The 27,890-nt window shown below is 58.1% G+C and overlaps 1 protein-coding gene across 1 annotated transcript in view; it reads left to right on the top strand.

Moving 5' to 3' along the window:
- The window catches only part of TNS1 (tensin 1), a 229,151-nt gene that overhangs the window by 111,472 nt on the left and 89,789 nt on the right, over positions 1-27,890 (top strand). The window contains 5 exon segments of the mRNA XM_055345038.1: positions 4,238-4,279; positions 16,907-16,948; positions 17,737-17,787; positions 23,827-23,876; positions 26,118-26,289. Of these exon segments, the coding sequence (XP_055201013.1) occupies positions 26,122-26,289 (168 nt within the window). The 5' untranslated portion in view covers positions 4,238-4,279; positions 16,907-16,948; positions 17,737-17,787; positions 23,827-23,876; positions 26,118-26,121.

The following is a 27,890-nucleotide window of genomic DNA, read 5'->3' as shown; positions in this document are numbered from 1 at the left end:
AACAGCATATGCAGAGGCCCTGAGGAGGAGCAGAGCGAGGTGTGTTCGGGGGCCAGGGAGGAGCCCACCCTTGATGTGTGGCCTGAGGTCCTGGACAAGGGGGGGCAGACGACACGGATGGTGGAGAGGAGGGCAGGGGCCCAGTCATGCAGGGAGCCCTTGCCTGGCTGGCTGCTGTCTGGTGCATTCCACCCTCGGGACCTGCGGGAGTCTCCAAGGGGGTGCCCTGTTGTTGGCGTTGAGCCCAGGGACCTTTGAAATTCAGAAGCTATCGGTGGGTGAGGGATGAAGAGTGCGGGGCATTGGCCCTGGTCTGGGCCTGCTAACTCCCCTCCCCGTGCCCCCAGATCTCTACTTTGCGGGCGCCAGAGTCAGACTGCTCCTCTGCAGTGGCCTTAGGCAAGTCGTCACCCTTTCTGTGCCTTACCTTCTTCATCTGGGAAATGGGGACACTAAGTCTCTAGCCCACACATTCCTCGAGCTTAGGGCAGCAGCAGACAGAAAGCCGCATTCCGGGAGCTTCTTGTGGCCTTGTTGGCTCTAGCTATATGGAAATTAGTGATTGCCCGAGCATCAGCCTAGCGGAGGGGGCAGGAGCACATCTCCGTCCGGAGCCACGCTGCTGGCTTCGTGTCCCGTCCTCTCTGTTGCATCACTTGTCGACGTCCCTGCACCTCAGCCTCCTCGTCCGTAAAACTGGGGTGTTGAGGGCTGTTGTGGGAATTCAGTGAGTGAATTTAGGCAGAGCGTGGAGAGTAGTGCCTGACATCTAACAAGTGAGACGGGAGTGTCTGCCGCTGCTGCTACTTTTGCTGTCACGTTTTTCAGAGCGGAGAGACTGGCCATCAGGCCTGCTCAGCCCCCAGTGTGCAGACGGGTTTCTGGAGGTACACCAGGGCGGGGGCTTCCCTGAGGCTGACCTCCTGGGCCCGAGCCCCAGAGTCCTGCACGGCCAGTGCCGGGGAAGCCAGTGTATGGCAGGGCCGGGACCCAGAGGCCCTGAGGACACCCCCGAGCCTGCCCCCTGTGCAGGGAGAGGGTTCCTAGCTTGGGTCCCTGAGGGGCAGTGGGAGGGGTCACTGTTGACACCAGGAGTGTGGGGCCGTAGGGCCTGGGCCACAGAGTGGCAGGGGGCCCTGGCTCTCCCTGGCACATTCCAGGCTCCTGAGAGGGTGGCCAGGGGCCAGGGTGCCGGAGGGAAGGAGAGAGCCTTTTAAGGAAACATTTCTCTGCTTACAAAAAAAAAAAGAGAGACAAGAAACATTGAAACACACAACAAAGTTAGTGGGCTGGCGGGCCGGCTGGCCTGGAATGCACAGCTGTGGGCGGCGGGCGGAGGAGCTGCTGGGGGGCAGCAGGCCACGAGGGGCACCCAGGCCTCGGGCCCTCGGGCTGCAGGTCCACAGAGCTCAGTCCTTAGGGGTGGCGCTGCCTCAGGGGAGCAGGGAAGAGACTTGGGGTCGGGATGCCTGGCTCCCCATTCTTTCCACTGCCTTAGGGTGGCTCTGGGAGAGAGGCCCTTCCACTGTTTCAGAGGACACTGTCCATCCTGCTGCTGCTTCAGGTGTATCCATAACCTGTCCCTCCCTCCCTCAGTCCCCAGACCCCGAATGGAGACTAGAAACCCCCTTGTGTAACGGCCTGGGAGATGTGGCTGTGGATGGGACTGGAGGCTGTGGCCTCCCCCTGCAGAGTGGTCCTGCGTCCAGGTCCCCTGCGCTCGCCCCAGCTCCAGTTCCAGCTCCGAAGGAGGGAGCAGAGCAGGGTGCTGCCCTGTGGGTGGTGCTCACTCCCACCCAGGGCCCGAGGGACCCAAACACAGTGGTGGGAGAGGTGGCACTGGGGGCCTGGCCCCATGGGGTTGAAACCTACAGCCCCTGAATGGGGTTAGGGGCAGGAGGGGACGGGGAGGGGGCCACTGCTAGATGCAGGACTCCTGGCCCAAGGGTGCCTGTTGGGGGTGGCTGTGTCCCCCACGGCTGAGACCTTGTCTGGTGGGCAGGGCAGGCAGGGAGCCCTGCAGGCCACAGCCACCCCTGGGACCTTCCCGGCCTTCCCGGTCTGTTTTCCTGGCATTCTCCACCACACCCCGGGCTCCGTCTCCCCCAGAAACTTCTAAACCAGTCACTCACCGCTTCATGCTTACGTTTATCAAGAATCCTGAACTTAGGGGAGCATTTGCCCCTGTGTCTCCTCGTTCCCTTTCACATTTCATTTTGGGAACCAGAATGCCTGGGTTCAAATCTTCACCACGTATGAGTGGTGTGACCTCGGGCAAGTTGTTTGACCGCTCTGGGCCCCTCACCTCAACTGAAGATGTAATAGTCCCTACCTTATAGGGCTGTTGGGAGGATTGAATGAGGTAGTATGGGTCGAGCATCGATAACGACGCCTGTCCTTCCTGTGGTCCGTATTTAATCCGCGTTAGCCGTTGTTCCTTTCTTTTGGCCTCATATATGAGTCTCTCAACCGCACCAAGGGGTCTCAGAGTAATGGTGAGTACAGGGCGATAGGTGCTGAGACTCAGCTCAGGCTTCTTTGCTGGAGAATGAGGTGGGCAGGAAGCCCGTAGCAGGCCTGGGTCGAGAACCCAGGGATGCTAAAGCCCCCGGCTTCTCCACCCATTCCAGAGCTCAGGGCACAGCATCATATGAGCCCTGGGCCCTTCTGGGCTGGTGTGTCAAGCTTGGGGATCCCCTGGGCTGGTGGGAGGACAGGACTGGCTCAGGCATGGGGAGGGCCCGGCTGAGGGTGGCTTCTTGTGAACAGCCAGCTCCATCCGAGCCTGTAGGTTGTCACCGTCACTGCTCCACCGGGGCGGTGGCTGGAGCAGGGGTTGCCCCACTGCTCCAGGAGGCAGCAGCCTCCTCTTCAGCGATCCAGGGCTTGTGCCCAGACACCCCACACGCCTGGGGGAGAGCCTTCCCTAGTCCCTTCTGTGGGCCCCTTGGGTCGGGAATCAGAGCCAAGATTGAGGTATGAGCTCCAAGAAAAACGTGTCCTGACTAGAAAAAAAGAGCACACTGAGTCTCTGATAAAGGGCCCTGCTAATTGTCAGGGTAGTGGTTTGGCTGCCTGGCCTGGATGGGGGGTGTTATCTCAGGGGAGGGTTCAGAAATGCAGCCCTCCCTCCACCCGCCCTCGTCTGGAGGCCCGAGTTGCCAGCCCCCACCCTCCATCAGAGAGGACGGTGAGTGCGATGGTAGGAAGAACCGCTCACCCACAGAGGGTGCTTTCACCCCTCGAGGCTTTCTCTGGAGGAACTGGCAGGAGCCTTCCACCAACCTGCTTCCCACGTGCTGTGGGGACCCCAGACTCTGTCTGCAGCTTTGGGTGACATGCCCTGGCCCTGGGGAGAACCCCCTTTCTTAGAGGCCTTAAACATGTTTTTAAAAACTTTAAAACAAATCTTAGTATATCGTAGAACATTTAGAACATAGAGCCAAGAAAACAAAATCCTTATTCTTGTTACCTTAACCCACTGTTATTAAAAATCCTGGGGCACTGGGACACCTGGGTGGCTCAGCGGTTGAACATCTGCCTTCAGTTCAGGGTGTGGTCCTGGGGCCCCGGGATCGAATCCCACATCGGGCTCCCCGCAGGGAGCCTGCTTCTCCCTCTGCCTGTGTCTCTGCCTCTCTCTCTCTCTCTCTGTGTGTCTCTCATGAATGAATGAATGAATAAATAAATAAATAAATAAGTAAGTAAGTAAGTAAGTCTTAAAAAAAAAAATCCTGGGGCACTGACCTGTAGCCTTCCGCGCAGAATTTAAAAATTGGGATATACGGGGTGCCTGGGTGGCTCAGTCAGTTAAGCTTCCAACTCTTGGTTGCGGCTCAGGTCATGATCTCAGGGTCGTGAGACTGAGCTTCGCCTCGGGCTCTGTGCTCTGCACAGAGTCTGCTTGAGATTCACTCTCTCCCTCTCCTGTTCCCGTGAGCATATGCTCTATCTCTCTCTCTCTAAAATAACTAACTAAATAAATTCTTTTAAAAAATTGTGATATATATTTCATTTCTGCCTTTGCCGCTCGCCCTCTGCCAAGTGTTATTGGCTGAGGGATCCTCCACGAGGCTGCAGAGTCTTCCAGTGACCTCTCAAGCTGGAGGTGGTCGGTGAGCTGAGCTGAGGGAAGGGGTGTCTAGCATGGAGGGGGCCGTGGAATGATCTCAGGAGGCCCTGGTTTTCTATGGGGATGAAGGATGCTAACCTTGCCCTTTCTCTGTTCCTCCCACAGGTGGCTGCCCCCTGCATTCCTCCGTCCAGCCATGAACTGGTGGTGAGTGACAGTCCCTTCCCTACCCTGCTGGGCCCTCCCTCCTCTTTCTTCTGCTCCTTTGTTAAGGGCTTACATTAAACCGTTGGATCGAAGCATACTGCTAGCCCCAAAGGGTGCCGGGCAAGTAGGTAAGGAGGAGGAGGAGGAGGGGACACTTCCCAAGAAGTGAAGCTGGACCGGGAGGAAATGAGTCATGAGGTCCCTTCTGATGAGATGCAGGGCCTCCTATTTCAATTTGAGGCTTAAGTCCTTGGAAAAACCCATAAAAGGGCATCTCGTGTGCCTCTAGGCCTGGCCAGGGGCCTGTTGTTCTGTGGCTTCCAGAACCCGAGGATGGCTTCTTCTACCTGCCTAGTCCCAGGTCAGGTACCTTCGGCCGGAGGAAGGGGAATGGATGGCCTGACCCACAGAGCTCGACTGCCTGGGCAGTGGCTCCTGTCTGGGTGGTGCCTTCCACCTCCCACCTCCTTCCACCTTCCACCTCCTTCCACCTTCCACCTTCCACCTCCTTCCACCTCCCAGCTCCTTTCACTTCCCAGCTCCTTGGCTGACTCTGCCTTTCTGATCTGTTTCCATGTCTCCCACCCCTGCCTCTCCCATCAGGCTTCTAGAAAAGTGTGGAGAGGGGCAGGACTCCTATGAGCTGTGGGCTGTGGAGAGGGGCCTGTTCCAGACTGATCCCAGCTGGCCTGATTTGGAACCCTGGGAACCTTTCCTCCCTCCTGGCCCTCTCTGGGGTCTTCTCACCCTCTGAAGGCCCCTCTCTTCCCCCTCCCAGCCGGGCCCCGGAAGCTGGAGGGGAGGGGTCTGCATGAGGGCAGGTGCATGTGTGTGTGTTTGCGTATGTGTTGGGTGGGGGGTGTCACAATCCATCTGCTGATACAGAGGAGCCTCCAGTGACACTGGCATGGGTGGGAGTCTGGGGGAGGGGGTAGGGGTGTCCGGGGATCCAGACAGGTTCAGGGGTCTGCACACTCGCTCAGCCTGGATCCTGGAGTCTCAGTCACGCCACCTGGTTTCTTCTTTCCCTCCAACATCCATTTGCCCGGTGATGATGGACAAGTCCTGCCCTCCTTCTGGACCCCGGCTCCCTTCCTGTCAAAGGGAGGAGTTGCTCTAGGTGCTCCCAAGGCCTTCTCAGTGGTGGGCAGTGTCCCCTCCATTGAAGGTCACTGCCAGAATGAAATAAAGTTTGTAAAAGTGCTCGTGACTCAGCCACCTCGGGCCCACGGCGGTGTCCTCCCAGGCCCAGGCCCTACCGAGGCATTTCTCTTCCTTGCAGAGGAAGGTCTTCCTCCTGGGTCCCACTGGGCTCACACCCTTCTGGGTCTCAGCTCTGCCCAGCTGTGGAGTGTTATTTGCACAGGGCCCAGTCGCACCAGGTCATCCGGTGACAGCCGGGTTGGGTGGGGCATGTGGTGAGGCCAGAGTGCGGGCCTGGTTTGCAGCTAGCTAAGAAGTTGCTCTAGGACTGGGGAGGGTCACTGTGGCGGGCAGGCGGGGAGACGATGGGGGAAGTGGGGAGCATGAGTCTCATCATTGCAACCCAACTGCCCCCTCCCCTCTGAGAACAGAATGTCCTTGGCTGGTCTGAGATAGCTGGGGGGTCTGGGGTTTAGGGATCTCCAGGCGAGGCAGATTCCTGGCCACTTGGAGTCTTGTGAGCTTTGTTTATGTGAGGAGGGGTCAGGGGTTGGGACAAAAGGGAAAAGGTTGGCATTCCAGCTGGAAGGACTGCAGATACAGACAGGATACAGAAGGAGCTCCTACCTGAGTGAGGCAGTGGAGTTGTCCCGTCCCTGGGACCCTGGGACCCTGTGACGGGCCCCACCTGAGCAGGGGGCTCTGACCTTCCTGGAGTCTGGGTCAGCCACCTGGTGGTGGATATTGTGGGAGATAGTGCTCCCGGAGGTTCCCCCCACCTGAATCAGAACAACGCCACCCCCCCCCCCCAGCCCCATGCACTGCATCCAAGGGCGAGGGCATTAGACTCCCTCCCTTTGGACCCTGGCTCCCCAGCCTCAGCTGTGTGACCTTGGGACACATGATTTGACTTCTCTGGACCTCAGTTTCCCCTCTGCAGATTGGGAGCTGGTAACAGCAGCTACCCTGGAAGGTTGTTAGGGAGCAAATGAATGTATTTTTTTTTTTAATTTTTATTTATTTAAGAGAGAGAGTGCAGGTGCATGCAAGAGCACAAGGAGGGAGGTGGAGAGGGGCAGAGGGAGAAGCAGACTCCCCGGGAGCAGGGAGCCCTACTGGAGTCCTACTGGAGGCTCGATCCCAGGGCCCCGGGATCCTGACCTGAGCCCAAGGCAGACGCTTAGCCGGCTGAGCCACCCGAGGATGTATTTAATTAATCTGTATTGGGGCCCCTCCAGGGGCTGCCCTCCTGATTTGGTGTAAAAGTCCAGGTTCTTGCTTTGACCTGTGCAACCCCACGTGACGGGCTTCCTCTCTGACCTCATCTCCTTCTAGAAGCTCTCTCCTTCACTCTCTGCTTCAGATGCCTGGGCTTCTTGTCCTTGAACGTAGCAGGCAGCGTCAGGACGGTGGCGCTTCCTGCTCCTTCTAGCCGAAAGGGTCTTCCTTCAGGTCCCTGGGAGGCTCCTTCCCTCCTGGGCGTGAGATATCCCTCCCCGCAGTGACCCTGCCTCCCCGCCTTGCTCTCTCTGTCCGTCCATCCGTCCATCCACGGTCAGCGTCTGGGATGCTGTGCATCTCGCTCACCGGGCTCCCCTCGTCCCAGCATGAAGCCTGTGTCCGCAGAGGACTTTGGTCTGTTGTGATCACTGCTGCATCCCCCCACCCGGCACGTAGTAGGTGCTCAGCGCGCTCGGCGAGCGGCTGGCACACTGGGGTTCAGCAAGCAGGGTGTTCAGCAAGCAGGACTGCTGTGGCTCCTGCTGCCGGGCTTGCTCGGGGGTGGGGGGCTCTTAGCAGGGGCTGAGCTCCCCCTGGAAGCTCTGCTGCTGTCCCCCAGGAGTGGGAAAGTGGCCCAGGGGAATCCAGGAGAAAGTTGGGCTTCCCCCAGAGAGCACCCGGCACCTGTTTCCTCAAGGCGGGCGAGGCAACTGCTTTGAGCAGGTTCACAAGAGGGAGGAAAGGGCGGGTTGTATTTTTCCTTCCTTTTCCATTTGCTGCCTCCCCTTCAGCCTCCGCAGAGCTGGTCTCTGGTCTCCCTGCCCCCTTCCCTTGCGCTTCACACCGTGTGTGTGTGTGTGTGTGTGTGTGTGTGTGTGTGTGTGTCTGTTGTGTTTTCTCCGTGTCTTTGGGGGGCCCCAGCTCTCCCTCTGGCCTTCCCACCCATCTTGCTTAGATCCTACCCTCCCTGGCATGGGGCGCCCTTGTCCCAGGCTCAGGATTTCTGCCCAGCGTGGGCCTCCCAGACACGGTTTCCAGCCCGTGCCAGGCCAGCCAGGGCAAAGTGGCTTAATCTTCAACCCATGTTTTCATCTTACTCAACAGATGTTGCCCAAGGCCTTGGGTAAAAGGGTCCTAGGGTCATGTCCCTCCTGTGGGGTCCCCCGGTGGGGGCAGGATGAAGAGGGGAGAGGGTTTGTTTGCCATGGACACTCCTGATCCTTGGAAATTGCTGAAGCAGCTCTTCTCAACTTCTGAAAAATAAGAGTCAAAAGGAATTTCCCGAGCGTGATAGCCAAGTGGAGTGGCCGCCGAGGTCGGCCGGATGGAGAGCCCTCTTGCACACACAGCCTGGCACCCAGGAGCTCAGGCTGGAGACAGATGGGTGTGCATCTCCTCACCAGACCAGCCCCTAGGCAGGTGCTCTAAATGTCCTTGGAATGAACTGGAGGTCGGGGGAGTCGAGGAGTGTGTAGGGGCAAGAGGAAAGAGGTGAATGGGACAAGGGGAACGCCAGGCTGGATTCACCCATAATTGCAGCCAGAGTGCTAGTGAGAAGTTACCCCTTGTATGGAACTTTCTAGCTGCCAAACATTGTTCTGAAAGCTTTGCAAAAATAAACTCATTTATTCTTCATGACAACACAGCAAGAGAGATGCTGTGATTATCCCAATGTTACAGACAGGAACGGAGGCCTCAGGCCACAGAGCTATGCAAAGGGGGAACTGGGATTTTGACTTGGTCGTCCAGCACCACAGGCCACCCCTCCTGACCATCAATCATGACAAACATCATTCGCTTGCACGACTCCTGCGGTTTCCAAGGCCCTTCCCCTGACATCAGGCCATCCGGAACCCAGTGTGGATTGTGTGCAGGTCTGGGCACGTGCGAGAGCCGCCTGGGTCGGCGGGAGGAGCGTGTTGTGCTGAGGAACAGTGTGGGGCTCAGAAAGGCTAGGCGACCTGTTCGTGGTCACACCGCCGTCAGGGAGGTGGGGTGGGTAGTGGTGTGCTGGCTTTAGATTCCTGCTTTCTCCCCAGGGTCCCCTAGATACTTGCTGCTGTTGTAATACTGGATGCCTGCAGGTGGACTTTTCTGGGATTTCCTCTCCTCTCCTTTCCTTTCTTCCTCCCTCCCTTCATTTATTGGAAGTATAGTCGACACACAGTGTTACATTAGTTTCAGGTGGTGGGATTTTTTCTTTTTTCTTTTCTAAACACAGTGCCAATCACAAGTCCACCTAGCTAGCTCAGGGCCTGGGATTTAGAGGAGGGTCTGTCCCTCCATTCTGTCCTTCCATCCATCCTACCCACAGACATTTCCTGAGCTCCCACCTCGTGCCAGCTGCTGTGTTTTTATTTTTTAATTTAATTTATTTATTTGAGAGAGAGACAGAGACAGCAGAGGGAGAGACAACATGTGTGGCAGAGGGAGAAGCAGCAGCAGGCTCCCTACTTGAGCAGGAAGCCCAACGTGGGACTCGATCCCAGCACCCTGGGATCATGACCTTAGCCGAAGGCACATGCCCAACTGACTGAGCCCCTCAGCTGCTGTTTTTTTTTTTTTTTTAAAGATTTTATTTGTTTATTCATGAGATACACACGGAGAAAGGCAGAGACACAGGCAGAGGGAGAAGCAGGCTCCATGCAGGGAGCCTGACGTGGGACTCAATCCCAGGTCTCCAGGATCAGGCCCTGGGCCAAAGGTGGCACTAAACCACTGAGCCACCGGGGCTGTCCCCTACTCTTTTTTCTTAATTTTTAATTTTTTTTCATCCCTATTCTTGTATAAAAGATTTTATTTGCGAGAGAGAGACAGAGAGCACATGTGCGCACGAACAGGGGCAGAGGGAGAAACAGGCCCCTTGCTGAGCAGGGAGCCGGACGTGGGGCTCGATCCCAGGACCCTGAGATCACGACCTGAGCTGGGCAGACATTTCACTGACTGAGCCACCCAGGCGCCCTGGTCCCCGTCCTTGTATAAACATCACCCCTCCGTCTCCAGAACTCTTATCATCTTGTAAAACAAAGCTCTACTCACTCGATAAGAAGGCTGCTTCCCATTCCCCAGGGCCTGCCAACCACCCTTCTACTTGGTATCTCTATGAATTTGACCACTTAAGTGGGCCTCATGTGAGCAAACTCATATGTGTCCTTTTGTTTCTGGCTTGTTTCACTTAGCGCTGATGTCACGATTCCCCTGTGCTGTGTGTCAGAGCGTCCTTGCTTTTCAAGGCTGAATAATATTCCATGTGTGTCTGTGTCACGTTTTGCTCACACATTTGTCTGTCCGTGCGCATTCGAGCTGTTTCCACGATTTAACTCTTGTGACTAATGCTATTTTCTTGGGAGCAGTCATCCTCATGGGTGTGAGGTGGTGGTCCTGAGATTTTCAGATGACTTTCCCAAGGTGCCCTAGTGTTGGATCTGAGGCAGGAGGGCACCACGCCGCCTCACGGAGGAGGAGGAGGAGGAGGAGGAGGAGGAGGAGGAGGAGGAGGAGGAGGAAAAGGAGGAAATGTTAGCCCATTCCGGAGAAGTGTGCAGAGCCCCCAGCCCCAACGATGCCATCTTACCCTCCATTAAGGAGGGTGATTAGCAAGCGCTTTAGTTTGAACTCCAGGCTCTGATGAAATTTCATCTTCTGGCAATGAGGGCCATGAGTAGCCATCTTGGGAGATTCTAGAAAACAGAGCATTACCAGGAGAGACGAGCCCAATAGAGCCTTGCTTTTCAACAGGGAGAGCACAGTGATCATTACATTCCAAAGAAGATTCCCAGAGTGGTGAGGGAGGCTGAAAATCTCAATTTGTGCAACAGGGCTGCATGATCTGGAGAAGGAAAATATGGAACAGGTGCAGAATGGGACTGAGAATGTGGGGAAAGGCAAATGGCCTATTTGCTGTTGCTCTCTGGAGGAGAACCTAATAGATGTTCTTGCAAAAAGGAGGAGACTTGAGTGTAAAGAAGAGCCTTCTAACATCTACAGTGGCCCAGAGGGGCTGTTTGGGGCAGTCACTGTCTGTTGCCAGAACCCATTCTCGTCAGCACCTACTAGGTGTAAGGTGGGAGCTGATGGCATGTTCCTTCTCAGGGGCAGTGCCTATTGGAAGTCCTGCCCTTAGACTCGGCTGCAAAGGGACATGGTTCCTGGAGGTCAAGGCATCCATGAATGTGTTGACCGCCATCCCGGGGCATCCGTTGGGAGAGACCCAAGTCAGGTGAAGGGGAGCCCTGGGGAGCCGTGTTCAGTGGAGGGGAGGGAGAGGAGTATGAGATGGAAACTAATGAGTGCCCAGCTGGGGGCTTCCGACCAGAGGCAGCCTTGGGGGGCCAGGGAAGGAAGCAATCAGTTTGTGCTTGGGGGGGGGGTTGAGAAAGTCTGTCTCCTGTTCCAGGCTTAATTTAAGAGATTTGAGCAAATGGGAGGGAGGAGGGCAGGAGGACGGGGAGCTGGACCCAGAGAGGGGGCAGGACCTTGGTACGAGTTACTGAGCCTGTTGGGAGCCAAGGCAAATCCAGAGTAAATATTTTTGGCCAATCTGTGCTTGCTGGGGGGTAGTGGGGGCCAGGCAATGCTGTGTCATTTTTTTTTTAAATTTTTATTTATTTATGATAGTCACACAGAGAGAGAGAGAGGCAGAGACACAGGCAGAGGGAGAAGCAGGCTCCATGCACCGGGAGCCCGACGTGGGATTTGATCCCGGGTCTCCAGGATCGCGCCCTGGGCCAAAGGCAGGCGCCAAACCGCTGCGCCACCCAGGGATCCCAATGCTGTGTCATTTTGGTTGTCATTTGGTCATTTGGTTGTCCACTGGCTGGGTGCGCCGGTGGAACTGGTGAGCGTGGGCGGGAATGGAAGCTGAGTGAACATGGCCACATGGGGCGCGTGTAGAGGAAGGGGCCAGATAAGGGAGGAGTCATGCACTGGACGGGGGAACTTGAACTTGAGCCAAGCAGTAGGGCCATTGTGGGTCCTTGAGTGGGGAAGTGACCCAGAGCAGGATCTGAGAGTTGCTGCCGGCGTGGGCGTGGCTCGGGGTGAGGGGGTGCGGGAGGAGTGCGGGGCGGACCAGAGGCTGGCGCAGGTGGCAGGTGCTCCGCTGGAGCAGAGAGGATGTGGACTAGAGTGGCCGGAGGGGCACGGAGGAAGGGCCTGGGGAAGCGCGGCCTCCTGTGTGCTGTGAGGGGAGAAATCCTCCACCCTGGCCTGGCCTGGCTGGGGAGCGCAGGCCCCTCCTGCTGTTGCCCCCTGTCTGCCAGGGGTTGTGTGCCGGGTCCCTCGGGGTGAACTGGGTGAACTGGGGCCAGCCTGAGGACAGGAGTGGGCTTGCCCGGGCTCCTCCCTGGCGGGGCGGGGGTGGGGGGGCGCGGGTGCAGGGAAAATCAGGCATCACGTTTCATTTAATCACACCCAGCCTGTTTTGTTTTTGTTTTTTGTTTTTTTTTTTTCCTCTGGTGGCCTAGGCCTGCTGGGAGAGGATGGAGCCCCCAGAGCAGAGGACACCCAAACACTTCATGGGGAACCAGGGTCCCGACTTCCCTCGCACCCTGGCGGGGCCTAGCCCTGCCTGTTCTGAACCCTGTCTCCAGTCCCCAGCCCTCAGTGCTGCTGTCCACCCCCAGGGGCTCCCTCTTCCTGAGAGGGTGGTCATTTACACTGGGGGGGGGTAATAGGTGGGGAGATGGAGGGCAAACCCAGGCTTTGAGGTGCAGACCTGCAACGAGGGGCTGCCCAAAGGGGCTCAAAGCGCTACCCGAGCAGCCCCAGCTGCTGCAGGTTACTTTGTCCTTGTGCGATGATGCAGCTCGCACCCCCAGGGCTGTGGGGTCTGTACTGTGCCAGCCCGGCTGCGCCCCCCGAAGTGCCCAGTAAATGGCCCTTCCCTTTCACTTCCAGCCCCTCCCTTCATCTGCTTAGGGTTCTATTTCTGGACCCAGTGAGCCTGGAATAATCTGCTGTGGGTCCTGGGGCTGAGGACACCCCAGCCCTTGCCGGCCCTACCTGCCGGCTCCCACCAGCGCCCTTCCCCTCCTGATAGGCAGCGCCACTTGTGATCTCACAGTGCGTTGCCATGGCAGCAGATGTGATGTCATGGGGTCTTTTTGGCCCAAATAGCTGCCTGGATTCCAGGCCTCCCAGGGGGCAAGAGAGGAGAGGGCCGGAGGGGTAGAAGGGAGGAGGGTGTGAGGAATTTCTGGACAGAATGTTCCTCCGGAGGCTGAGTCCGCATTCTGCGCCAGACCCCTCCCCCCAGCCCTGGGCTTGGGCATCTCTCCCCTCCCCACCCCCCTGTGGCCCTTGCTTTGCCTTTTCCTTCCTCCACAACAGCAGCCCACAGATACATTTTTTTCCCAGCCCACCCTCCCTGCAGGCCACCAACATGTACGGCACGAACGTCTGGGCATCATCCCAGCCACCCGGCCCCTTGGGCCCACACAGTCAGGGGTGGGTATGCATGCACAGAGGGGGTGTGTGTGGCTTTTTATGGAAAAAAAAAAACTTGAGGAAAGGATGTGCAGTTTCCCTTATCCGCCCTGTGGTTCTCAACCCCTCACATTCAGGAAGTTCTCTCTGATGTCTGATGTCAGGGTCTCCTACTGCGGTCCATTCCCTCTTCCTATGGCAGTGCCCTGAAGGATCTGAGGGACCTGAGACTGTTCGTCCTTAAGTCACAGGAAGCTTGTTCCCAACGGGAGGGCAGTTGATGGAGAGGACCTCTAAGCGAGTGTAGATCTTCGTCAGGGAGGGGAGAAAGAAGCTGAGCGGGGGACGGAGGGTTCACATAGCAGCTGTGCAAGTTACTGAACGTCCCGGGCCGTCTGTCTCAACTGCAAAGTGGGGTCACGCTTGCCTCCCGGGGTGGTTCCGAGGACTGAGGGTCAAGAAAGTAAAGAACTTGATATTATGCCCGGATCATTAGCACTTAGTGAACAGTTGGTATTACCGCGTTGACACTGTGAAAAGGCACCCCCAGAGCAGGGCAGGAAGAGGTAAGGTGAGGGAGGCCCGTTGGGTGGAAAATTTGAGGAGGCCTTGCTCTGAGGGTTGTGTGGGCGCATCTGGAGCAAGCTGAGAATGGATGCCTCCCCACATTTTCTGCCCTAAGCGCTTCCCCCTACTCCCTGCTCCCTGCCTTGCCGTAGACTTCCACGTTTGAGACCCCAGGGCAGAGTGAGCTGTGAGGTGCAAGGTCTGGCCGCCAAGGGGCACCAGGTCCGAACCCTGCCACCTGCTTGGAATTGTCCTGCCTGGGGGGCAAGGGAGATTCTGGAAGACCCCTGGCAGGGGTGGGCATTGGCTGTTGCCCTCAGCTTTGGAAAGCCTGGAGTCCTGAAGATGGAGGCTTTGTCGGGGTGCTTGGGTGGCTCAGTTGGTTAAGCGGTTAAACACCTGCCTTCGGCTCAGGTCGTGATCCCAGGGTCCTGGGATGGAGCCCCTTGCTCAGCAGGAAATCTGCTTCTCCCTCTCCCTCCGGCTCTTCCCTGGCTTGTGCACGCACGCTCTCTCTCAAATAAATAAAACCTTAAAAAAAAAAAAAAAAGAAAAAAGAGCTTTCGTCCTGGGCTTGGATAGGGGTGGGGCTAGATGTGGGGGTGCTGTCTCTGTCTGGGCTCCATCTTTTGCATCCTCGTACAGCTGAGTCTCAGGGCGAAGGAAGAGGAGGGCCCGCAGGGAGGTGTTCTGCGTGGCTAGGGACTGGGGTGAGTGAGGTGCAGCAAGGTGAGCTCAGCGGTGGGCCTACAAGCTAAGCCTGGGTGCCAAGCCCTGTATTGCCATGGACCTCGCCATGAGAGGCTGGGCGAGTCATACTTCTCTGTTTCTCAGTTTCCCCATCTGTGAAACAGGGAGGGAGGAGATGGTGTGTGAAGTCTTCTCAGAGCTGGTGTCCTGAGGAGTGGTGTGCAAGGATGGTGTGTGTGTGTGTCCTGGCCAAAATCCAAGCAGAGATGGAGATTAGAGACATTGGCTCCAGAAGGTCCGCAGGTGCTCGCTGCATTCTCGTGGTGAGCATGGTCAGGGGGCCAGCCAGGGAAGATAGGGAGGGGCTGTCTTGGTTAAGTCTCTCCATGGATATTTGCTGAGGCCCTACAGTGTGCCAGGCCCAGGACAGGCTCCGGGGGCTTTGGGAGCTTACATTGTAGTGGGGAAGGAAGACCCTAAATGAGATGAGGAAGTGAAATATATAGTGTGTTGGAGGGTGAGGAGTTCTAAGAAGGCAATTAAACCATGCAACAGGGATACGGTATGTTTGAGTGGGTGTGTTTCCACCTGCCGAAGGTGAGCTAACAGCCCAGGCCGAGTGGGTCTCTCTGGCCATGGGAGCTCTGGCTCTTCCACCTTGGGACCCAAAGCGTGGCTTCTCTGGGAGCTTTCCTACAGCATGGCCAGGGGCCTGGGGCAGGGGTAGCACAGGGGAGCCCCTGCCCTGTGCTACGCGTCCCTTGTCTGTTCCATGGCCAGCAAACCCAGAGCTGGCAGTGCCTGGGAAACAGAGAAGCAGGACTTCAGTCCCTGGAGAACTGGGATGGGGAGGGGTGGGGAGCTCAGCTTGCATGCTGGGCTGGGTTTGCAAACACTGCGGGGGTGGGGGGGGGTGGGGAGCGGGGGTGGGGGGGGTAGACTGGGCATTTAGTTCCTGAGGGGTTTTTGGAAATTTTTACCTTCTCGGAGAGCATCTCGACCAGTAAGTTGAAGGCATCTGGTGGCTGGCCCTGTGGCAGCCCTCCAGCTGGCACGGGGAGGGGTGGGGCCAGAGGGGCTGGTGCTCAGATGATTGCTGGCCAGGAGGGAAGTGTCTCTTGCAGTGCTGAGGCCTGTGGTTTCTAATATTGACTCCTCTCCCTGGTTCACATCGTGCCAGACTGGGGAGGGGTGGAGCAGGAGGGTCAGGGTGGGGTCGGGTGGGCCTTGGGAGTGTGCAGGGTGGAGAGGAGAAATAAAAGCTCACATTGACGGAGAGCTTCCTAAGTGCCAGGCCGTGTTCTAAGTGCTTAATGTCCTCCGTGTCGTGTGGCGCTCACAGAATAGCGCTCAGCCCTGCTGAGGAGCAGCAAGGCCAAGGTGACCTACGCGAGCTCTCAGTGGAGAGCGTCAGGACGGGGCGTCTGCAGTCAATGCCGTTAGCTTAGACTCATCCCTGGGCCCGGAAACCTTTGAGGACTGCGCGTTCTTGGGTCCCACCATAGGGCCGCTGGATTAGACCCTCTGGGCAGGGCCCGCCACCTGTGTCCTCAGCCCTCCAGGTGATTCTGAGGGCTGCTTGAGACTCCCCCTCACCTTCTGTTGTGCCCAGAGCCGGGGCCTCTGAGGAGGCTTTACCCCGAGCAGGAGGAGGGGCTCTTCGGGGCCTGTCACGGGCCCGGGGCAGGTGCTTTGTCCCCACCTTCTCCGTCCCACCGCATTTCTGTCTTCTCTGACCACTCCTGTCTAGTCAGGCTGGTTAAGGGTGAGGGCTTTGGAGCTGAGAGATCTGGATTCAAATCACAATTCTGTGGTGTAAACTCCGCACATGGAAGGTTCCTGGGATCTGCCCTCCTTGTTGGGAGGAGAGCTTGTCGGAAGAGTGTGGGGCCGGTGGGGTGGGGGTGGGTGGAGCCGTTCCCCAAGCAAGGGCCCGGATGTAGGGATAAGCAAGGGGGTCCAGGGGACAGGTTGGACGGGCAGAGCTTTGGGGCATGGACTCTGAGGTCTGCGAGGGGGCAGGGCTGGTGGTGGAGGGTCATGAAAACCTACAGAAGAGTTAAGACTCTCGCAGGCCTCACCCTGGGCTGTGGGGATTTCACACAAAGAGCATGAAGCCCTCGGGTTCAGATCCTGTCATCACCAGTAGTAGTCGATGGCCCTGGGCCACTCATGTAACTTCTCCTTTCCTGAGAAGCGGGGCTCAGAGGTGATCAGGGGACCCACCTCACTGGGTTCTTATCACGAATAAATGAGCTGGTGCAGGGGGAGAGGTCCGGCACGTAGGGACAGGCCTGACGTTTACCTGCTCTCTGCTCCTCTCTGAGGGCTCAACACCGATTCACAGGCCTTGTGAGGTGTGTCAAGCTGGGTGGTTCTACTACCAGTAGGGTTGTTTTTTCATTTTCCAAACTCTGCCTCCTGAGCTTGGGGCTACCAGGTTACGTCTGAGCCTTGGGTTGGTACCACGGGCCCTGCCCACGAGGCTTTCTGCCCGTCACGGCCACCAGCCCAGGGGAGACAGCCGGTGCATGGCTGTTGGACCTGAGACCTCACCCTGCTTTCTCCCTGTGTTCACAGCCCATCAACGCTGAGAGCGCACCGAAGAATGTAGCCAACACGGTGAGTGGCAGCCCGGGCCCAGAAAGCAGAAGGGCAACTTGGGGTGTGTGTGGGGGAGTGAACAGATGTGTCTGGGGATATCCTTCTGGAGGAGATTTGAGGAACTCGGGGTGAGGGGAAGGATGGGGAGGTGGGTCGTGCTGGGAGCCGGGCATCTGGCCTCACTTGTGTGCTCGGAAATGGATTGCCAAGGAAGTAGGCAGGGCGGTGGGAGAGGCCAGTGGTTAAATGTGGGTTTCTTTATTAAATATGTAGAATGCAAGAAGGCCGGGCAGATGTTCCCAAACAGATCTTTCTGACTTAGCAGAAAGACAGATAATTTCCCAATTTCCTCAAGGGTGCATGGAGGAGGAAGGGAAGAGAGAGTGGGTGGGGCGTGCAGCGGGGAAGCTGAGGTTAGCAGCCAAGGGGGCACCTCCTGGCCACAGCCGCGGCGCAGGAGGTTGGAGGGCTCGCGTCCAGATCCTACCTCCTCCGCGCTGCTAACTGTGCGACCGTTGGCAAGTCATGAGCCTGTGTGTGCCTCGGTGTTCTTACGTGCAAAATGGGAGTAAGAAGGTCTCCTGGAAGAGTGGCCGTGAGACACAGGTGACACGGCGGGTGAGCTCTGAGGGGCTTTTAGTGGACAAGGAAATGCTAAACACACGGCTAAGTTCCCTCCCGGGCCCTTCTGCTAACCCCCTTCACCCCCTCGCCCCTGCCAGACCCGGGAGGTGAAAGACCAGGTTACCTTTTGATTACTTGCCTTGCCTCCCTCCCCTCTCTGACTGCTTTTTCTCTGTCTTCAGGGAGAAGGAGCTTTCCGGAGTGGAAACACACGGAAAAGCCTTGAGGAAGACGTGAGTACGGGGACGGGGAAGGGAAGGATGTGTCTGGGCTCACGGTGCCCTCGGGGGAATTGGGGGTGCAGAAGGTGTCTCATACCTGGCTTCTTCGGGGGAGCATCCTTGCCTCCTTTCCAGAAGGGCAGCAGGGGTCACTCGGCTCTGTGGCCGAGCCGGGGAGGAGGGGCTGGGGTGAACAGGCCCCAGGTACTTATGCACTTACGGACCTCAGTCTTGGCTTTGGCCTCCGGCTCAGCTGGATCCAGAGCAGCTCCTTTGCCCATCCATTTGCCAGACCTCTGTGCCCCCGGGTGGGGAGGGAGGACGGAGAAGGAGTGCTCTTCGAGGGCTGGCTTGGTGGTGAGCAGTCACCAAGGTAAGGCCAAGGGAAACGGGCAACACTGCAGCAAGAGAGACCAAGGGCAGAGGTGAAGAAGGATGCCTGGGCTCCTGGAGGGTCATCGGACCTTGAGGAATTGCAGCCTCTGCTTCTGGGGAGAAAAGAGTCTTTGAAAACATGAGTCTCTGTGTGACTTAAATGCCATTGCTTCGGGAGGCGGCTGCAAGATCCCGCTGGGCTCCTCGGGCCATGCATTCCTGCTGGAGGTCAATGGGCACATTCCTAAACCGAAGGAGCCCCCAGGGCAGGGCAGAGGGGGCTCCCCCAGGACCCTGCTTTGAGCAGTGTCCCGCCTGGGCTTGCCCTCACTACGTCCCTGGGGGAGACGCCCCAGCGAGTTGGGCCTCTCTCTTTCTCTGACAGTTTGCCCCTCTGCTGGCCTCTCCATCCTTGCCCGCCCTGGTCTGCAGAGGAACAGGGAGTGGTTTTGGCGGTTGGCACAGGGGGAGCTGTTGATGGCATGAGGCCCTATCATCTGACAGCTGCCTGACCCACGGTGGGGAGGGCCCTGGAGGGAGGTGCTGGGGCAGCAGGAGGCAGCTCCCGCCGGCCGCACTTCTGTGGTGAGCCCGCTGCCACTGCCACATTGCCCCGGGGCAGCCCTGCCAGGCGGAGGCCTCCCCGGGGCCTTCCCCGGCCGTCCAGATGCAGCAGGAGCATGCCTCTTAAATTAGTGGGGAAGGCTCTGTTCAAGGTATGCGCGGGGCCTCTGGGCGCAGAGTGCAGGTGTCAGGGTGGGCCTCTTGCCCAACTCTGTGATCTTTCTGGGGCTGGGATGCAGGTCAGAAATCAACTTTTGTGCGCACCTACTCCCGAGGACGAGCTAACTTAATGCACACAAAGCATATAACTCATGCTCAATAAATACTAGGCGTTCTTATTACTGTAATTTTGACTAAGGCTCGGGAGGTGGGCTGGGTGATTTTTGGATCCCCGGACACACACCCCCACCGTGGCAGATGCTCTGGTCCCATTTGTCAGATGGGAAAACAGAGACTTGAAGGGGCTCAGTGACGGGATGAGGGCCTTCTCCATCCCTTCCTGGGTCTGCTGCTCAGATCTGGTGTTGCCCGGCTCTCCCAAGCCTTGGCCAGCGGAGGCTGTGTGAACGGAACGTTTTACCCAGTGGTCTGAGCACGTTGATAAGCCAAGTCCTAATGCCGCTGCTTCTCATAACCCCAGCCTGGGCCCGATAGAACTTGTCAGATAAAGCTTCAGCGTGAGAGAGCGAAGTTAGACATCATGAAGAACTTTTTGGTGCGGTGGTGGGTATGACCTTGGTCCCGGGAAAGGAAGAAGTGGCCATTTAGTTAGGACAGGATGGTTGTTTTTTTTTTTTTTTTTAGAAGAAAATGTTGTTGATCTGGGATGAACGTGGGTGCGTCTGGGCATGCCAGGGTGGGTAGGGGTTGTGTCCTGTCTGGACCTGGGACGAGGGACAATGTGAATTTTGGCTTAGCTAGTCTAGTCAAGGAAGCCAGTGGAAGGCTAAGCAAGGGAGCAGGTTCCAGAATGGCCTGTGTACTCAGGGACCACCTGAGGTCTAAAGCTCCCGCACACCTGTCCCGGGTTGGGGGACCCCAGGGCATTGGTGCGTGCTGTGCCCAGCCAGGGGCCCCCTGCCGTCTGCCCCGCGCGAGGGGACCCGTTTTGGAGGCTGTGCTCTTGCAGCCCTGGGCCTACTGGTGAGCTAGTGAGCCTGTTTGTTGAGCTGCTTTCCTGTCTCTGGCCCGCGGCCCAGGACTCACAGGGCAGGAATGGCTGTTTTCCTCTAGCAGGGTTGGTGTGTAGAGAGGTTTGTGGACCGTGTGCTGTGTCGCACTTTGTTTTGGAAAAATCCAGGCTGGTGGGCAGGAAGGAGAGAGGAAGGGGTGTGGCTGGAGGGGCTGGTGGCGGGTGGGGGTGAGAGGGGGTGGCCACAGCCCCCAGAGGAGAGGTAGGAATGGGGACGGGCCCCTGACGTCGATTGGGCCCCAGTTTCTGGCTGCCTGACGCGGCCCCCGGTGTTTCTGACGGACCCTCCTCCCAGCCGTGCCCCCTGGGAACTGGGGCTCAGGAAACGCGCCTTTTCTTTTGGTCCAGAACTGTTGTGTTTGGTCTGCGGACCTCAAAGGCAGGCAGGACTCTTCCCACAGTCGTTTTGCTCTAAAGCAACCCCGCCCAAGTCCTGGGGTTCCCGCTCCTAGTGATGGTGGGGAAGGCAGATGACGGAGCCTGGGGCCACAGACCCCGGCCTCTCAGGAGTGTCTGAGGGTGGTCGCGGGGGGTGACGGTGGTGTGTGGAACAAGGCAGAAAGAATCGGGTGGCTCTGCAGGAGGAAGGGTGAGGGTTAGACTCCAGGAGGAACTTCCTAACAGTAAGAGAAGCAAGATACCGCTTTGGGGGGAAGGGGTCAGGGTGTGTGCGCGGAATTTCCTTTCATGCTGGTCTCCCGGTGAGAGAGAGACCGTGGTTTGGTGGTGACCATGGTTTGGTGGTGACTGTAGGGGAGGGTCCTGGTGCCTAGGGAGTTGAATCAAGGTTGTATGACTGTTTTCTGTCTTGGGAGGGGCCAGGACGAAGTTAAAACCTGGTGGGTAAAGGGCTTTGACCACAGCCCCAGAGAAGAGAAGAATGGGAGAACTTCTTTTTCAAATAAAATCTTTGTAAAGCCCTCAGGTGATTTCCCTGAACAGGTAAATCACCTGAGATCACAGGAGCGCCGGGCTCTACCCATTTTACAGCTTGGTCCCTGAGGCCCAGCAGCAGCTCCTCGTACCAGCTTGCTTTTTCTTTCTTCCTTTTTTTTTTTTTTTTTAAGATTCTATTTATTTATTCATGAGAGACACACGGAGAGAGGCAGAGACACAGGCAGAGGGAGAAGCAGGCTCCATGCAGGGATCCCGATGCAGGACTCGATCCCAGGACCCCGGGATCACGCCCTGGGCCGAAGGCAGACGCTCACCCACTGAACCACCCAGGCGCCCCATCCTCATACCAGTTCTTGAAGAGTGTTTTCCTCCATGGAATATAAGTTCTCCGAGGTCAGGGATTCACCGCTCTGGTCCCCAGTGCCTAGCACGTTGCCCGGCACACAGCTGGTGGCACTCGGTGACAGTTTTCCGAGTGCGCGATTGCGCATGATGATGGGCACCAGAGGTGACCAGTCTCGACTTACTCCCAGCCTCTTAGGAAGAGCCCATGTGGTGAGGTGCACGGCGGGGTGGGTGGGGGGCATTTCTGGCCTCGTGTGTGAGGTCACCTGCGTGTTTGGAACTTTTGGCTGTGCTTGCTCCCAGCCCCACCCCCTGGAACTGCGTGCGGTTCTCCACGTCCACTAGACTCAGACTTGTCACCCCTGTAAGTCTGCTTTCTGCCAGTGAGTGTCACATGTCCCCAAACTCTGCAGAAAACAGGAAGCCCCGTCAGTGAGAGGACAGCCCAGTGATTCAACAGGGGATGACCATCCAGCTGTTCCCATCCCCGTCATCTGGTGGGGTCACGGTCCAGGGCAGCTTCCTCCCCTGCCTCCCCTTCCCTGGCCAGCCTGGTGGAGCAGAGCCGGCTTGAACTTTGTCTTATCACCTCTGGAGGCGGCATGGCCAGACTCTGTTGGGGCCAAGTTTTTATTTATCTTCCCTGGCTTTTTTGGGGTGGGGAGGCTGAGGAATGTGGAGTGTTGTAACGTTGGGGGGGGGGGTGGAATGGAGAAACAGGATCCAGTGCTCCTGCCCCGTTCTTCCTTTTCCCCCCTGTGCCCCGGGAGACTCCTGGCTCCCCTTGGCTCTCCAGTCCCCTCGCCAGGCCGGTCTCAATATCACATTGTCTCCCTGCAGCTCCGTGGGCCAGGACCCACGGCCCAGGCCACACCTCAGGCCTCGGCTATAGCTGCGGCTTCCAGTTGTTTGAAGCAGCTGTGGTGGCCTCCTCCAAAAGTGGCTGTGGATCTGCAACAGATGAAACCCGAGGGCCTATTTATAGCAGGGTGGCCCCGGGGCCTGGAGCAGGGCCTAGGGTCTGGGGAGGTTCAGCGACTCCTCATCAGGGACCAGTGAAATCAAGACGGATGAAGTGTTGAATCTCTATGTTCCTCCGGGTGGGCAGTCTTGGAACAGGCTGTTTTGGGGCTTGAAAACCAAACGTGATCCCTCCTTACCACCCCCGCGCCCCTGTGCCTGACTCATCCAAACCCAAGTCGTCAGGGCCAGGGGGCTGTGGAGACGGAAACCTGCTGCCCTGACAGTCCCACTTGGCTGTTTGTTCCCCTTGCTGCTGCTGCAGAGGCTGAGCAGACGAGAGCTGGGCCCTAGCCCACGCCGAGGGGCTCTGGGCGCCGCGTCCTCCCAGAGGGCTGGATGGAGAGCCCTCCTCTTAGGGGGGCTGCCCTGACTTCGGGCTCGGCCGGGAGCCAGGCCTCCAAGCCTACCCACCGCTGCCTCGTAGGCGCCGCAGGGCCCTGGGGGAGGCCGACAGGGGCTCCTCTTCTCTGCGCCCCCGTGGCCAGACCCAGGGTCTGGGTGAATCCTGCTGGTTGTAGACTTCCCCAGGACTCAAGGGGTGAGTCACCATGCCTCAGTTTCTCCTCTTCTTGGCAGACTGGTCGTGTGGGTGGTTGGGAAAGGCTGGTTACGGGGAGGTTTGGAAGGTGTTGATGGGCTCAGAGGGCTCTGGCCGGGCCTGGGAACTAGAAGCTGGGCGCTTGATTCTGCGTCATGTGAGGTGGCTGACGGGGTGGGTGGCTGCTGGTGGTAGAGGCGATGTGGGGCTTTGGTTTTCCATAGAGGTGAAGGTTGGTTTTATCTCCAACTACCCTTGTAATTGTACTACTATAGAGGGGCCCTATATGCAACTTCCTTTTCATCTTCGGACAGCTCTGTGAGGATCGCCCCATTTTACATGTGATGTTACAGAGGCTCCAAGTATTGCAAGGCTGCCTGGCGAGCCACTGCAGGACCCCGACCCTGTACCATCAGGTTGTCTTGGGCTGTTGGGACCCCAACTTGGGTCCACTTGACTAATTTTCTGCAAGCTGACAACCCTGGAGATGGGAGTGGGTGAGGGTTAACAGCCAATGGGCGGCAGGTCCTTAGGCACATGACTTGCTGCCCAGCACTGGTCTCGGCTGGTACGTGCCACCCCTCGCTGCTCTCGCCCCACAACTTTTGATTGAATGGCTCAGTGTTGCTGCTTTGAAGGGGAGGAATGCAGGATGATGGTGGTCGGTGGACAGACGATCAGAGCTGGACAGGGGCCTGCTGTACCAGTCTGTCCTCCTTCCAGGCTTGCAGTGTGTATTCTCCGCTCGGGCTTACTGTTACGGTGTCCAAGGAATCAGGACGAAATGTGTTTCCATCCGCTTAGTGACTGTTCTGTTGAGTGTGTGTACTCAGTGCCGATGGCACCAGCCCAGGCATTTCTCAGCATTTGGGATTTCTTCCTTCCCCGGGGAGGGAAAGCGGGGCCCTTTGGGGGCTTGCATGCACACTCACAAGGAATTGGCACCGATTGCTTTTGGCTTTAGGTTGCCGTGTTGCCTGGGTGTTAGGGTGCCTGGGCTGGAATGTTGGCAGAGAAAGGAGAAGAGAGTCTGTGTTTGTCTGCAGCCCTGACTGCTCCCGTGGACGGCTCTCCGCCGGCCTCCTCCATAATGCCGCTTCTCTTTCCTCTGTCCCAGGGCACCACCAGAGTCACCCCGAGTGTCCAGCCTCATCCCCAGCCTATCAGGTATGCGTGGCCTGTGTGGGGGGCAAGGGGTGGGGGTGCCGCAGTGAGGTCACTGTGGGTGTTTCCAGCAAGTCATGCCTTTGGGTTTCTGAGACCGAAGTCATAAAGCCACAGGTAGGGGGCATGGGGAGACGTGCCAGCTACAGGGAGAGTATGCAGGTAGATGCCTCTTGGAAATGCTCGTGTTTTGAGTTCTAGCTCGAAGCCAGTCCTTGAGCTGGATTCTTTATGTCCTTGCATGATCTCATCTAGTCCTTGCAACAACCTTGCAAGGTAAGTATTTTATTCCCATTTGTCAGATGAGGAAACTGAGTCTCTGGGAGGTGAGGTGACTTGTTAAGGGTCACGCGGTCACCAGGACTTGGGTGTATATTCAGGACTGGCTGGCGTCAAGGCCTGTGCTACATCCGGGTCGTCTTCGTGGGCAGGGGGTGTTTGATGTTGGAGGGTCATTTATAAAAGCCAAGTTCTCTGTCTGGCTGGGCTGGGGGAGGGGATGCACAAAGCCCAGTGCCTTGCTGATCCAGAGTCTCTTTTCCCTGTGTCCGGGTTCTGTGGTTTTCTGGCTTGGGCTCTTCCCTTCTGCCTCACTTTCACTCCCAAGGTTCCCGAGAAGAGTGAGAATCTGGCTCCAGGGAAACAGAGCCCCAGCCAGCGACGGCTGGTGTGTAGCTAAAGCCCCCAGTGGGCCGTGGCCCAGCTGTCAGCTGCCCACAGACCCCAGGGGCCCTTTGGAGAATCCCCTTCCCTGAGAGCTGAGAACCACCCCGGATTGGTGGATGGGTGCAGGGTGCGATGCTCAAGTTGTCCAGGCGGTGGCACTGCTCGGCCTTGGACACTCCCCCCGCCCCCCTCCCCCCCCCAAAAAAAGGCTGGAGTGAGAACTTTATCTTAGGGACAAGGAGTCATGGGAGTTCAGAGGTCAAATTCAAACTGGGCTCCTTGCCACAGCCCGCTGGCCCCTCTACCACTTGGCTCCTGTCCTTGCACCGTGGAGAAGCCATACCTCACCCCTGGCTCCCCTGGCTCCCAGCCCTGTATACACACTTGGGCTCAGAGGTCACCCTGGTGGACATCTGGACTCTGCCACTGTTGCCCCCCCCATCTCTTTGAAATACCCTGGTGCTATTTCTCTGCTGCCCCCACCTCTAGCCTCTCCTTCACCCTGCGGTAGTGAAAGATTGTCAAAAGGAAATGTGAGTGCTGCCCACCTTGGGTAGAGAGGGGGAAGTGAGACAGTGGGGGTTTGGTGATGGGGTAAGAAGGTGAGAGGGTAAGAAGGGTAGGGGATGCCCCCGTGAGTCACAGGGGGCCTCAGAATGGAATTCCAGTGTCCTGAGACCCATTTCCCCTTCCTGGGCCTCCCTGCTGGAGGAGGAGAAGCTGGGTGAGGTGTACAGGTGTGAACCCCCACCTCGCCACACCCAGTGCCCAGCCCAGGGGCTTTCCACTTCTTTTAGGAGCTCAGGTGGCGCTGGGATGTCTGGGGACCACCCACCTGCCACCACGACGGCAAAGGCTCAGCACCCTCTGCTTCCTGGGCCCTTAGAAATCACGGAGGCCAGTGCCAAGACACAGGCCCGGCAGGCAGTGGGAGCTGCCGGAGTGGGAGAGCGCCAGGGAACACGGGGCAGGAGCCGGCCTGCCTCCCGGAAGGGCTGGAATGTGCGCTGCGGTCTGGCTTACCTGCAGCCCAGGCGGGCCAGCGTGTCACCCGAGCTGCCCTTTCCCCTGAGCGGCCTCCCCGCCCACTCCCGGCTCAGGAGTGAGGGGAGGGCAGCACAGTGCTCAGCTCTGGGATGCTGGGGAGCACCCGGCTCAGTTCAGTCCCCTCTAAAACCTGTCCCGGGATCCTTGGAGAGACTTTTGCCAGACCCGGTGGCCACAGTGTGTTGGAAGGCTGGGCTGGACTCCTGGGCTCCTGGCTGGGTCCCGTCCTGGCCCTGGCGCTGACCTCTGGGATCACAGGTTGAAGGCAGTGCCAACAGGATCGAGGGGCCCCTAGGGTTGCTGTCGTGGCTGAAATGGCCCGGGATCCTTGCAAGCCCCTTGCCCAGGTGCACCCGGGCTCCCAGGCTGGCCTTGCCGGCTGCGCGGACCTTGGCTGTGGGTCTGGGAAGAGCCAAGCCTCCTGGGTTGGAATTACAGGCCACATGTGGGGTGTTGGGGGTACGGCCACCTGAACCTTGCCCTGAGGATCTGGGTGCTGACCTGCACCCCCTTCTGCCTACCGTCTCTCAGAAACATGAGTGTGAGCCGGACCATGGAGGACAGCTGTGAGCTGGACCTGGTGTACGTCACGGAGAGGATCATCGCCGTCTCCTTCCCCAGCACAGCCAACGAGGAGAACTTCCGGAGCAACCTCCGAGAGGTGGCCCAGATGCTCAAGTCCAAGCATGGAGGCAGCTACCTGGTGAGGAGGGGGCCTGGGGCCCCCTGTCCTTTCTGCTGGCCGCCTCCTCGCCTCTGGTGGCCGGGCTCAGCTCCAGCTTTACCGTGAGGAGTGTGTCTGTGGCTGGAATGGGGCATCTGGGCTCGAGTCGCGTGTGCACGAGTGCCCGTGTACGTGTGTGGTGACCAGGAGGAGAGCATAACAACAGGAATTCAGGTTACCGAGTGTTCCCTGTGAGGCAGGCCCTGTCCTAACTGCTTTCCACGTATTAACTTCACGCTCACCCTAGAGATTGGGTTTCGCTGGAGCACATGTGGGGTGTAGGGCGGTGGGGTGTCTCTTGCGGTCACAGCGGCAGCAAGTGGCGGAGTTGGTGCACCGTCAGGGCCTCTGAGGAGGCTGAGAACCGCATTGTGGTGACGGGCAGCGTCTGCAGGGACCTCGCGTTGCTGGCACCGGGGTGGTGCCTGGCCCAGGAGAAGCACCTTGCCCATGTGGGTGATCTCTAATGTTGGAGGGCCGGCGTGAGGGTCCCGGGGAGAGCTCAGTTCCGCGTAGCAGGGAAGTACCTGTGGGATTGGGCTGGACCCACTGGCCAGGAGGTGCAGGCCCCGGGGGCCGCCCCGCATGTGAGCCAAGGGGGGATCGGGAGTTGTGGGCCCTGGGGGCCGCCCAGCCTGTGAGCCAAGGGGGGATCGGGAGGTACGGGCCCCGGGGGCTGCCCCATGTGAGCCGAGGGGGGATCGGGAGGTGCGGGTTCCAGGGGCCACCCTGCATGTGAGCCGAGGGGGGATCGGGAGGTGAGGGCCCCGGGGGGCCGCCCCGCGTGTGAACTGAGGTCTGGGAGGCTGTGTTAGGTCCCTGGGGCTGGTGTAACAAATGATCGCACACTTGGTGTCTGCAAACAACAGAATTGATTTTTTCACGGTTCTGGAGGCTGGAGGTCCAAATCGAGGTGTTGGCGGGGCCGTGCTCCCTCCGAAGGCTCTCCAGGGGAGCATGCCTTGCCCCTAGCTGCTTTCTGCTGCCTCCCAGCAGTCCTCGGTGACCTTGGCTTGTAGCCCCATCGCTCCAGGCTCCACCTCTGTCCTCACATGGCCTGCCTTCTTTCCCGTATCTCTTGGTGGCTCCTCTCCGCATCTTATAAGGACACCAGGCATGGGACCCAGGGCCCGCCCGACATCCGGGATGATCTCATCTTGAGATCCTTAACTACTTACATCAGCAGAGGCCCCGTTTCCAAATAAGGTCACATTCTGAAGTTGCAGGTGCATGTGAATTTTTGTGGGACACTCCTGAACCCACCGCAGAGGCCTGTGCGTCAGCTGTGCTGGGCGTCAGCTGTGCTGGGCTGAGTGCAGACATCAGAGAGCCCCAGGTTTGGATGGTGGCTCTGCTCTTTACCGCCTGACTTTGGCCACTTCGCCTCACTAAACCTTAGGTCCTGCGTCTGTGAAATGGGTCTAATTACATCACCTCCTTGTGGTTGTTGAGAGGCTTAAGCCGGCTCCTGAGGCCTAACGTCCTCAGCATGGGCTGGCAGGTTGGGGATGCTCGACTGGTAGCTGTTGTTAATGTAGTAAAGCATGAGCCCTTATGGGGCCGACAGTGGACTGGAAGCC

Source organism: Nyctereutes procyonoides, unplaced genomic scaffold (genome assembly GCF_905146905.1).
Source record: "Nyctereutes procyonoides isolate TBG_1078 unplaced genomic scaffold, NYPRO_anot_genome, whole genome shotgun sequence".
NCBI lineage: Eukaryota > Metazoa > Chordata > Mammalia > Carnivora > Canidae > Nyctereutes > Nyctereutes procyonoides.
This window is presented reverse-complemented; position numbering and strand designations above follow the sequence as displayed.